Source organism: Fringilla coelebs (genome assembly GCF_963513975.1).
Source record: "Fringilla coelebs genome assembly, chromosome: 9".
NCBI lineage: Eukaryota > Metazoa > Chordata > Aves > Passeriformes > Fringillidae > Fringilla > Fringilla coelebs.
In genome coordinates, this window is record NC_140067.1 from 6,167,431 (window position 1) to 6,180,127 (window position 12,697).

Sequence of the window (12,697 nt, forward strand, 5' to 3'; positions counted from 1 at the left end):
GGGAGCTCTGTGGCGGGGTAAACTCGCTAGCAGCAGGATGACTGTGTAGCCAGGAATCTCTTGGGTGAAGCAAACAGATGTGGTTTTGGGAAACACTGGGCTGGCAATAACTTGGAAGCTGTAGGAGCCATGCAGGCAGATCCTGGAGCCCCAGTGTGTGTTACAGCTCCCCTGTCTGTGCATTTACACCTGACTGAGGCAGTGTTTGGAAATCTCTGTGTGCAGGCAGTCCATAGGTACGAGGAATGCTGTGAAGCTCAGCAGTACTGGAAGCAGTTCCATCACATGTGCTACTGGGAGCTGATGTGGTGCTTCACCTACAAGCGCCAATGGAAGATGGCTTTTTTCTATGCAGACCTGCTGAGCAAGGAAAACACTTGGTCAAAGGTAAGCTCAGCAGAACAGGAGGGCAGGAGGCCTCATAGTATCTATAACTTTCAAGCAAATTGAGTTGATTTTTTGTAGCTTTGAAGGTGCAGACTGTAAAGTAAAAGCTGGCCTGCTGTGACTGCTGCAGAATGATGTGAATTGCAAACATCCAAGTCTGAACAGATGGTGGGCAAGCACAAATCTTTTGGGCCCAACTGGTAGATGAAGAGCAACTTGTTAAAGATGCTGTGTATTGACTGGTTGTGTCATGAAATGTTGCAATTAATGGTGCAAGTTTCCATTTCTTTCATTATGCTGTGGATGAAAGCTCTTCTGCTGGTGAGTGAGGTTAGCCACAGTGGTGCCTCCAGGGTAATAAATAGAATTAGAAGTGGCGCCTATATCCCTGTGCATCTGGAAAGGAGGAGCTCTTCAATCCAGAACCCTGGTAGTCCTCCCCCCTTTCTCTTCCCTTTTTGCCTTTTAAAAAATATTTTCCCTATTCCAGTTAGGAGGAATTTTCCTGAGCTAGCTTGACTTCACAGATATGCTGGGCAGGGGCTTAGCAACGTCATTCACCAGTTCCCTCAGTGTCCATGAGCTTTGCCCCTTCAGGTCCATTAGGCGGTCTTGAATTCAAACTTCTCCTGCCCTGGGCAGCTCATCTCACATTCTCTGCCTTTGCTTTCTGTGACTTGGGCAGGGAGGCTGGGACATTTGATGGTGAAGCCTGAGGAAAAAAAGTCAGAGTTCCTCAGTCTTCTCCAGATCCTGGGTAAGCTTGTCTCCTGCTTTCTTCCAGAGAGGGCCCACATTTTCTCTAGTCTTCCTTGTATCACCAGCATACCTATAGGGTCTTTCCTTGATGCTCTTTCCATCCCTGGCCAGACATTGGGCTTAAGTTTTCCTAAACTGATCCCTGGCCATTCAGACAATTTCTCTGTATTCCTCCCAGGCTACCTGTCCTTCCCTTCACCCTCTGTAGGCTTTCCTTTTTGTGTCTTGAGTTTGTCCAGGAGATCCTTTTTCACCTATGTGGTCCTCCAGGAGTTTTTGCCTGACTTCCTCTTTTTTTGGGATGCATTGCTCCTGGGCTTGGAGGAAGGGATCCTTGAGTATTAACCAGATTTCATGGGCCCCTCTTCCCTCCAGGGCTTTATCTTGTGGTACTCTGCCACACAGATCCCTGAAGTGGCCAAAGTCTCCTCTCCTGAACTCCAGGCAGGGACTGTTTTCTAGAACTTACTATTTGGGACATGTTACCAAGTTGTGATGGGACACACAGACTGTATATTATTGGGTTTTTCTCTGAGCGTGACCTTATCTTAGGTTTTTTAGCATGTGTTCCTAAGAGTATTAAAAACTTACTTTACTCAAGCATGAGATTTGTTCTTGGAATTTGGACACAAAATATAAGCTGATACATACTAAGCAAACATATACATGATTTTAAAACAATATTCTATACTCACTTTCTAAAATACTTATCTCTTACTTAAATTTTTATAAGACTGTGAGCAAAAGCAGCAACTTCTTCCCTTTATGTTGCTGTTTTGTGCTTTATATGAATAAAGGTGATGCTGTAAATTCATTTTTCTATATAGATATTCTTCATTGCATTTCCAGGCTACTTACATTTACATGAAAGCTGCTTATCTCAGTATGTTTGGACCAGATGACTGCAGTCCTTTTGGAGACAGCGAAGTTGAATTATTTAGGTAAAATTTGCAAACTCACAGTTACAACAATTTACTATCTTTTCATGTCACAGTGCTGGGGGAACAGAGGCAAAATTATCGTGCAAATAGCATTGGATTGGTAAGAAATTGCAGAGTTAAACATCCCTTAGACTAAAGTGGACCCTGAGTTTAGACAGCAGATTTCTCCTGGCCATACAGTGCTGCTGCTGTTCCATGTAATACATTCTTTTTCAGTTACTTCCTTAAATCAAATTGGAATGTAAGATGTGAAAGCTTTCAATGGATTTTGCTGCAAGATGTGTTGTTCCTTAGTGGGAACATCAGCACAACTTGATTCTTGGGTTCTGAGTCTCAGAGAAGTAAGAAATAATTAAATGTGCAGGTGAATCTATGCATTATAAACACAGTGAGATAACCTCACTGTGTTAATGTAATGTTTAAGCTCAAAAAGGCTTGTTGGGGCAAAGAAAATTTGGTTACTTTAGGGTTTACAATTTTTAGATGAAATCTAATTTTTTAAAATGTGATTACATTACTCTTTTCAAGTTTTCTCTGTCTTTTGTAATCATTATAAACAGATTTCACTCAATTTGGAATCCATTATGAAGTGAATAGTTTTTGTCTTTGGGAGAATGGGGAGACAAAAGCTAGTTTGCCTCTTTCTTAGTCTGTGAAGAGAGATGAGCCCTTTATAAGTCAGGTGCATCATCTAATTTAATCTTTCAGTGGGGAAGAGTCCCTCTCCTCCTGCTTGATTAAAGAGGAAGCCTAGAGATAAACGTGCCCTGCATAAAGACAGCTTTTGTGAGTATGTATTGCTCAGCTCCCCCGAGGTAGCAATAGCCCAGTGTGTAACAGCTCTTTAAAGTTCTCCTTGGTTTGATTTTTTGTTGTTTGTTTGTTTGTTTGGTTTTAAGTTTGAATGTGTTCATCTCAGAGGTTCACAGGGGAAAAATTCCTTATGTTTTCCTTTAAACTTTCAGGATTGTTCCCAGCCTGAAACTGAAAATTGCAGGGAAATCTCTGCCCACAGAAAAGTTTGCAATTCGGAAAGCACGACGGTATCTTTCTTCAAACCCCATTCCTTTGCCTGTCCCACCTTTGGTAAGTAAGAAATATCCACACACACCCCCTCTTCAACATTTTTGTAATTTAGAGAAATAAACCAGAGATAATTGGAATAGTATCTTTCCGTGTTTCTAAGGTGAAACCTCTGCAGGAGACTGGAATGTTCCCAAAGCAAAGCCAGATGAATGCAAGGAATGCTGTAAAACTGGGGCATGCACCAGCCACAGGGAACTCAGCCAGCTGTTTGTGACACGTAAATGTGTTGCATGTGTAACTCATTATTCCAGCTATAGAGCAGCGTGCTCCCAACAGCTTTCGTTTGGTCCCCTTTGGAGGAACTTTGCCCTGGGTCTCTTCTGTCGTGTCACTTGCTAACAGAGCACTCTAAGGTACAAGGAGGGGTGGTGTCAAGGAAACAATGGAAGGTTTGGGCACTGCATGTAAGGAGCTGTTTAATGTGCTCCTGAATGTTGGCGGTTTGGTGCTCTCCAGAGCAGCTCATGGGTGCTGGGATGAAACAACTGACTCCTTTGACCACCCCAGAAAACCACTGCAATTAATTTTGTTTTTCCCCTGTTCCCTGTGGCCAGTTGCATGAGGCACCCATTGCACTTACAAAAATCTGTCTGCAAAGAACATGTGAAAAAGAGCATAAAAGGTTTTTGAGTCCAGGGATTTACCAAGTGCTGTGGTGTTAACACTTACAGCACTTTCAGCTGTTGTGGCTTTAAGAATGAGATGGAGAATTGGTGAATATTCTTTAAGAAAATGCCAGAACAGGGAGAACCTCTTGGAGACCACTCTGCAGCCCACCAGGGGTACGTGACACTGAAACAGTTGTTACAGAGCATGGGTATTCAGCAGGGGCCACTTTCTGCTAGTAAGACTGAAGTGAGAGAAATAATTAGGTTACTTTGCTGTGCCTTTCAGGTTTCAGAGAGGAAGGAGTGTACCCTGGGGTTTGGCTGGGCTGTGCTGCTGGGGTTTTGCTGAGCAGGTTTCTGTAGCAGGAGCTCTCAGCCCGGCACCCGTCCTTGGCTGCCGTGCAGTTGCATTTCCAAGGCAGCAGATGCCGCAGCTGAACAGACAAAAGCACTTTATGGATGTGGAACTGGGGACAGAATCTCATCTCCAGGATTTTTCTTTTCATTATCAGGAGACTTGCTGGAAGGAGTGAGTCCTCAAGCAAGTCTTAGCTCAGAGATTTAGCTTGAATAAATGTGGTTTGAATACTCCCGTTTGAAAACCACGTTAACGAATCTGCACTAGGTCCAGTAAGCTCAGCGCAGGTTTTCCAAACGACAGAGACCAGATGGTGAAAGCAGCAGTGACTGGGGTTAACATGCTGTTTCAGCTATTCTAGCCTGACAGCTTTTTGTGCCACAGTTCCACAGTTCAGTTGTTCTATATAGAAATTTTATCCAAACGCTTTAAATTATCACTCGCAGATAAGGTCATGTAAATAAATAGAATAAATATATCCCACACTGGTCTCTTGTCCCTGGTGATCAGGGACAGGGCCTGAGGGAATGACACCAAGCTGTGTCAGGGACGGTTTAGGATGGATTTTAGGTAAAGGTTCAACCACCCCAGAGGGTGGTTGGGCACTGAACAGGCTCCCTGGGGAATGGTCACAGCACTAGCCTGACAGAGCTCAAGAAGTTTTTAGATAACACTCTCAGGCACAGGATGGGGTTTTTGGGGTGCTCTTGGGCTGTACTCAACAATCCTGGTGGGTCCTTTCCAGCTCAGGATTTTATGATTAAATAATGTCATGAAGGCCAGTTGTAAGTCTATGTAATATTTTAATCTTTCACTTTGTGATTGGTAGTAGCAATGGGCACATTTGGTGATATACTCTAAGAACTCCAGTAGGAAATAGGAATTCAGCCAAAAGTTTTTGATAAAACTTACTCTAAGGACAGTTGAATAATAAAGAAGTTGCTTTCTTTGGGAACATCAAACAAACCTGAGGAATGTAAAAGTTTACAGTTCAGATTTAAAATTCTGTCTGTTTGTTTGAAACTTGAATTAAAGGTTAGAGGGTTTGGTTTTCTTTTTGGTTTATTTGGCTGTCCTGAGATTTCATAGTTGTTCTGTGGAAGCAGTGCATTGCAGTTATTTATGAGTATTACTGCCTTTGCTAGGATAGAATTGAAAAACAAGAGGAGACCTTAATCAAGGGACAATTAGCCACGTGCCATGAATGTTTTAAGTCTGTTTTGTTGGTACTTGCCTTCTTCTATAAGTGAGAATGTGTTTGCATTCTGTTCAAGCAATTTCCTTTGCATTGTTTGCAGTAAGTGGCTCTTGAGGTATCTTCCAGGGCTAATTTGTTCTGATAAACAGTGTAACAAGTTGTCAGTTGCAATGAAAATACATTTTGACAAACTGACTTTATTTAAGGAACCTGTAACTTTTTCATCATGCAGAGATAAACTGAAATATTTGACAACTACATTTATCCAGTACTGTAATTAATGGTGCTGTCATTTCTCCCTGACCCCAGGAAATGATGTATATCTGGAATGGCTACGCTGTAATTGGAAAATGTCCCAACTTAACAGAAGGCATGTTAGAGACTTTAAATGAAGCAGAAGAAGCATTGGCAAGAAGTTCAGGTAACCAGTGGTAGGGTTTAAGCAGTTATTTTACCCTGCAATAGCTAGGGATATTATCTGTGAATAGAGACACGCTCATTAGTGAAGTTAATTGGGTCACAGGAGGAACACAGGTAATGAAACCATAAACTATTTATGCAGATAGGAATATTTTTTATTTTTAAGGTAGCAACTATTTACAATAACAGTGACTTTTCCATCCAGGGGTGTGTGTTAGGAATGGTTTGTGACATGTGATAAAGGTCTGTTTATTTTGTTAGATCAACATCAGCATATTCATTGACTTCATTACTTGGATCCTGAAGCTTTGTTACCCTCAGATTTTGTTATCCTCAGTTTTGAAGGATAAATAGGAGAGGAGTTGGTTTTTGTTTTAAAAGTGCTGTCAGTTTGTGATGTGACCTTTGGGTTGAATGTTCTGGTGTCACCAGTGTGCTGCAGAAATCCAGGACACCAGGGATGGCCTTCCTGTCAACGAGCACAATATGGGATGGAACTGAAACAGCCTCTGCTACTACATTCTCTGTCAGTCTCTTAATTAGCTATCCATGAGAAAATTGAATTGGTGTTTATTTCTTGTCAGTCTTTCTGAGTTCCTGTAGGAGTGCAAGCAGTCTGCACAGCATTTGTCAGTTTTTCCTTGACCAATATTTGATCTTACTACTATTATATACAACGTTCCTGCAAAAGGATCAAGCCCCTTGACAAAGTAATATAGGCTAAAACACTGCATTGCAGTCTTTTCTGGGGCCTTGGACTTCTGTGCAGTGAGTTACACAAGATTTGAAAGGGCTGCCTGAAAGACTGGCTAAAACTATCTATTTTTAATTAATTGAAAAAGAGAGTGGGAAAATATTTTCAGTGAAGGTGACATCTCAGAAAAAGGCCTTTGACCTATTCACTTTCTTTGTCACCCATTTTGTTTCATCATTTTAAATAACTGAAGTATTTCCCTGTTCCCTTTTTTCCCTTAGTTGGCAAATTGTGCCTAAGGCTGCATTTTGCAGGGATTTGTAGCAGAGGAACACTATGAGGACATGTAATTGAAAAGTGGGGTATATTTTAAACATGCCACCAATTTAAAGTGTTGCCTGTTCAAAATATTGACTTGCTGTTTTCAGGCATATTTAATGAATTGGAAATGAGCAACCAAGCTGAAGATTTTGCCTATAAACTTGTAAGAGTAAGCTGCCTATATGGATTGGATATGAAAAACCCTGCAGTTTTCTTTGATATGCATTATGCAGAAATTTTCTGATGGAGAAAAAGTGTTGATAATAAAGATTTTGATCTAGGTGAAGCTGGAAAGACTCTGGGCTCTCAGAAGTATAAACTCCAAAGAAGGTATGGTAAGATGTGAGGTACAGGTAGCAAAGTTTCACATATTTTTATTTAGCCAAATGAAGGTGGAGAGTTGACAGAATTCTTGCCCATGAATAGGCCATGTGACTACAAGTCAGGAAGCAAAAGAGCTGTACAGGGTAAAAAAGGCAAAGGGTTGAAAGATTGTAAATTGGACTTTAGTATTTACAAAATACTAAAGTCTAAGTACTAACACAAAATACTAACTTAAATTAATTTTTAGGTGTTAGAGCAGTAAGAGTGTGGAATAGCTGTTCAGTGGGAGCAGGGAGGGAAAGAACAGCCCAACAATTTTTTGACAAAGTTGGATCAATTTATGAAAAGGTTGATGTGTGTTTGTCTCTGCATTAAATTAAATTCAACAGCTAGTTCTTTCCTGTGTTTCCATACATGGAATGTACTCACACATACCTCTGAAAAGTTTCCCTACAGGCAGGAAAGTCTTCTCTGTTGAAGAGTTTTCTAAAATATGCCATTTCCTTCCTCCTGCAGCTACAGAGCTACTGGCAGATGACCGGTGTGTGATAAAGCTGTTAAAGGGATTATGCTTCAAGCATTTGGGCAAGATCTCAGAAGCAGAAGACCACTTTAATTACATCTATTTAAAGTAAGTTTTCATACTTGGCATGTAGGAGAGCTCTTGAGTTTCAAGTAAGAGGAGATGCATCCATATCTATCCATGATATGGATAGAAGGGAGAGGACTGCAGTATCTTTAGTGTTTGCTCCAAGGTATTTCAATTTTAATTTCCACTGTTATTAGCCATGTGTTGAAGAATACCAAATCTTCAATTTTTACTTTATTTTAAAATAATTTTTAATTGAGGTATTTTCTCCTTTTTGGGGGACCGTATGTGCACAGAATTTTTCAGTTACCACTTAGGTTTTATTGCCCCCTTCCTCTTCCCAGTCATGAAGAAGCTGTACCCAAAAATACAAATGCAATCTGCAGAGACTGGTGGGAGCATGATTACACTGGGACCTTCTGCACATCATGTGGTGAATGGCACCTCTTTTTGTCAGCTCACATGGATAGAGCTCATGATATTGTCATCTTTTCAAACATTTCCCTGATAATAAAGGCATTATTTTCTGATCCTGAGATTATACATACTGTGTAGGATGCTTATGCAAAATACACATTTAATAACCCAGAAGGGAGCTTTGGATAGAAAACATGACAAGTGTTGTAATAGAGATTGATTGCTCCTTCTGATCTTAGCTAATCTCCTATTTATTTGTGTTTGGAACTGTTAAATGAGGGAAACAATATATCATTTCAAGGTCTCTAGGCTATTTCTTTTCCAATGCAGTGAGAAGAAGATAAAATATGACCATTACCTAATTCCAAATGCCTTGCTGGAGCTGGCAATACTGTATCTGGACCAGGATAGAAGAGAAGAAGCAATAAAACTTCTGGAAAAAGCAAAGTAAGTGAAAAGCCTGTGTTGATATCTGATGGATCAGTTTGGTGTTTCACTGGTTAGCAGGAAGAAGAATAATTTCATTAATATGGAAACTCATTTCCTTTTTCCAATGGGAGCATCCATGCCTTAGTTTTGGTTTGGACCTTTCCAGTGGTAGGTGTTGGATTTGTTCAGTCTTGCACTTGAAAAAAGAGCCAAAAAAAATTAAGTATCTTAATAGGAATGTCAAAGGCTCTATAAGAAATAATCCACATGTAACAAAATGTAATAATCTTTGTAGTCTATTTGCTTATTCATATAAAAGATGTATTAAATTTAATCAAAGCTCTGTGCTGTGGCTAAAGTAGCATTACTTAAATTGATGGTCAGCACTGCCTGTTTCTTTCCTTGATGAAATACATGTAAGATAATGCAGCAGGGTAGTTCTCCTCTGCCTGGATCCTGCATGAGGCCAGATGTGCAGAGTCACTGCCCCAGGTGGGAGCAGCTACAAAACTGATGCCTGCCCTTGGCTCAGAGAGGTCAGATAGAGTTTTTATGTTGCTTTGTCCAACTCAGGCAACTCTGCAAGTAAGAGTAGCAAATCAAGTCTACCGAAGGTAATGCCAAAAGCCTGTCAGCACAAAAATTAAAATATTACAATCTTTAGTCTCCTGTGTGCTTCTGAGCCTGGTTCTCTGTAGACTCATGAAAGATATTAAGAGCAGCAAAAGTTGCATTAGCAAAGTGCAGTGGTGTTTCAGTTGGCTTCATGTTCCACAAAACACACCTCTCCTGTCCTCATTTCCTTTCTTCAAATCTCTCTTAACAAGAGATCTAGAAGTGAATGACTTGGAGCTGCTGATTCCAGCTGGAACTTCTGTCATTGCTGCTTGGCCATTGCATCTTTCCCTGGTAGCTCTGAGTGTCTCAGGTCCTCTCAGGAGGTATTTGGTTTAACAGACAGCAGCTCTAAAAAATGTGCTGTGCCCATTGTATGAAAGCTGCTACTCAGACTTGCTGTGCTCAAAGGACTCTTGAAAACTGTAATGACTGGGGAAAAAAAAACAAACTAAACAAAAAAACCCAAACATACAACCAAAAAAAACCCCCAAAAAACCCAAACCTACCCTCATTACAGACGCCCTTGTTTCAGTGAGTCATAAATAAAGGTGCAGCTCTTACATTTCCACCTGTGGCATTAAAATGCTCTGGGTTTATGAGCTTTCACCTACCAACACTGAATGTCTCAGGAGCCAGGAGAGGGAGAGCAGAGCTCCTCTTCTGGGGCTGCAGAATTCACTTTGCAGTTGGCAGGAGCGCAGGCGAGTGCTTGGCTGGTGCCTGACGTTTGATTTGCCTGACCTAAATCCACGTCCTGCTGCTGGCTTGGATCCTCAGCTCTGGGAGAAAGAGTGGGATGAGATGATAAACAGTTTTGGCTTGGTCATGCATGGAAATATTTCTATTTGTATGACTGTAAACTACAAACAAGAATATCAGTGTACTCATGAGAAATACAGGCTCGGCATGACAAAATCCATTTCATTTAAAGGAAAAACTCCAAGGGGTTTCAGATCAGCACGCAGCAGAACCTGGCTACCTCCTTTTCTCAGCCAGCCTCTTGGGTGTTGCATACATAAAATTATAAGCTGGTGTAGGATGGGCATGGAATTCCTTGTTTTCACCAAGAGACTGGCACTGCCACAGACAGATACCACGCTGCCATGCTTGGTTTGAATTATGAATTTAGAACTGAAATGCTGTTAAGATACACAGAGTTTAATACTTAATGTTATGTTTCTGTAAAGATGACAAATACCTTCTACAAGAAAATTAGCATGGTCTAATCCTCTTTTGTATCTGGATTCTGTATCCATCCTGTAGGAGCTGACATGTTAATTCCTACTAAGTAGGATCTGCAATTTCTATGTGGTCCTGGGGCAAATTTTCTTTTTTTAATATAAGCTTTTCCATGAAAGTACAGGTTCTTTGAATCTTCCAGTAACTCTTTAGAGCATGACAGAACTACAGGAAACTATAGGCAGATGACAGCGTGGAGCAAGGCACTAGATGTGTGTGGTGGAAATCCTGCCAGTCTTTCCCTGGGATGGTGAATTTCTCCTCAAAAGCTGATATGGAATCTGGTGTGTGTCCACTTTCTCTTTCCAAGCTCTGGAGCAGCAAATTGTCTGCCTTCATTTCCTACACACAGAATTCACACTGTTGGCAACCATAGCATGGAGATGGGGTTTTTCCCTCCTCTGGATCAGGACAGCTTCCCTTCTGTCTCTCTCTTTTTTCTCTATTTTTTTCTCCCCTCCTCTTTACTTTCTTGAAATGAGTCTGCCTTATTAAAATGATTTTTTAAAATGCTGAAATTATTTGTATTCAAATCTGTCTGTTACACTTTGAGAGGGAGAAAAAAAGTTCTAATTTCTGAATGTAAACTAAGTGGATGTTACAGATAATTAATATGGACTCAATATTTTGATTGAGTGGACCAGATTCAATTTCTTAGTAAGCTGTATTTTTCTGGTAATTGCCAGACAGTGGAACTACAAAAAAAGAACAAAGAGCTGCATTGTTTGGCCAGGAACACATGCCTTGTATTTTAGAGTAAGCAACAAAGGAGCTTGTGAAGAAAGAATTTTTTGCTGTCTGCTGTTGTTTTGATTAAAACAGTTATACAAAGATAACTTAGAAATGTTTTAAAAATACATATTAATTGGACTGGATCTTCTTTTGTTTCAGGCAAAACTACAAGAATTACTCCATGGAAACAAGGACACATTTCAGAATTCAAGCTGCCCTGCACCAAGCCAAATCCGCCCCAGAAAATGGAATGCACTGTGGAGCCTCGGCAGTGTCGTAACTTTTTCTTCTTTGATGTTCTGTTTGTTGCAAACTTTGGTGCAGAAAATTACTGACACTTCAGAATTATTTTTCCTTTTCTTTCAAGTCAGTGGAAAACCAAATAACTTAAAATTTCAAAGGTGATGCATAAAACATTAATCTAGTGTAACAACATGGCAAAAAATCTCTCAAACCAACCATAACCCTGAAAAATATTGTTTTTCCAACAGTGGCTTTTTGACACTTACACACACCTCCATCTGTGTAATTCATTTTTCAATTGTGTGCCTTTATCTTGCATTTGCAATGTTATGTTGTAGCTTGCTTAGTGAAAGGGAAACATTTGGAAAAAAAAAAACCAAACCGCAAAACTTTAAGATTTCCAGATTTCTTCTGTTAGTTCTAAATGTTTGTTTGCATCCACACTGCTAGCAGCTGAGAAGGAAGCATTGTTTTTGCCCAGTACCTGCTTAGTTGGAATGGTGGGAGAAAATCACACAGCAGGGAGGAGCTCTGGATCCTGGGCATGTCTAGTTGTGCACAGAAAGCCTCTCTTTAACAGAAGAAAAACTATTCTCTTCACATTTTTGCTTCTGTAAGAACCCTGCTGGTGAAAAGAATGGTCTCCCTTATGCAAGTACCTTGACTTTTTCTTTAGTTTGGTTTTCCTGTCAAGTCTGCTGCATGTAGCAGCTGAATTAATTTACTGAGGATTGCAAGGGGAAAGGTGGTGATGGCATAAAACTGCATCATTTCTTCTTTGACAATGGGAGATTCTTAGGAAATGTCTTTTGTCAGAATGAACATGATCTGAAGCTTGTGTCAAATTGAAAGCACAAGTCCTTGAAGGTCATTTAGGAAATGGCAACACTGCAGTGGCTGGAGCAATACAGGAGTTACTGTGACAGTGCAGCCCTTCCTGCAGTGGCTGCTCTTGGGATTCCCAGGCTGAGATGTCCCTGTTGCACAAGGCTGATGTTCCCTGTGGGAGGAAGCTGGGGCTGGAGCAGGCTCCCTCAGCACAAAGGACAGCCCTTTATCTTTCTGCTCTGTATTGATCTTTTGGGAGGTTTTCTGTGTTAGGGGCTTTGAGAATAGAGCAGTGAGCTGGGTCTGCTTTCCAACGCTGCCATGGAATTCCTGCTTTGCTGGAAAACTGGTGAACTCAGTGGTACCACAGCTTTGCCTCTTGTCTGCTTTCTCCAGGCTAGCTCCATGTCTGTATGCCTCTGGGGTTTTGGGGCACAATTCTACCTCCCTTTTGAAAGAGCTTCTTCCCCATTGCCCATTCTGATGGGTGGAGATGGGAGGTCTTC

At 40.9% G+C, this 12,697-nt stretch overlaps 1 protein-coding gene across 1 annotated transcript in view; it reads left to right on the top strand.

The window, feature by feature from the left end:
• TTC39A (tetratricopeptide repeat domain 39A) overlaps window positions 1-11,978 on the top strand; it is a 34,767-nt gene extending 22,789 nt beyond the window's left edge. Inside the window, exons 12-18 of the mRNA XM_084211802.1 lie at window positions 226-387; window positions 1,996-2,087; window positions 3,053-3,173; window positions 5,647-5,758; window positions 7,613-7,727; window positions 8,433-8,549; window positions 11,280-11,978. Of these exons, the coding sequence (XP_084067928.1) occupies window positions 226-387; window positions 1,996-2,087; window positions 3,053-3,173; window positions 5,647-5,758; window positions 7,613-7,727; window positions 8,433-8,549; window positions 11,280-11,400 (840 nt within the window). The 3' untranslated portion in view covers window positions 11,401-11,978. The remainder of the gene's footprint in view (window positions 1-225; window positions 388-1,995; window positions 2,088-3,052; window positions 3,174-5,646; window positions 5,759-7,612; window positions 7,728-8,432; window positions 8,550-11,279) is intronic.
• The last annotated feature ends 719 nt before the right edge of the window (window positions 11,979-12,697 follow it).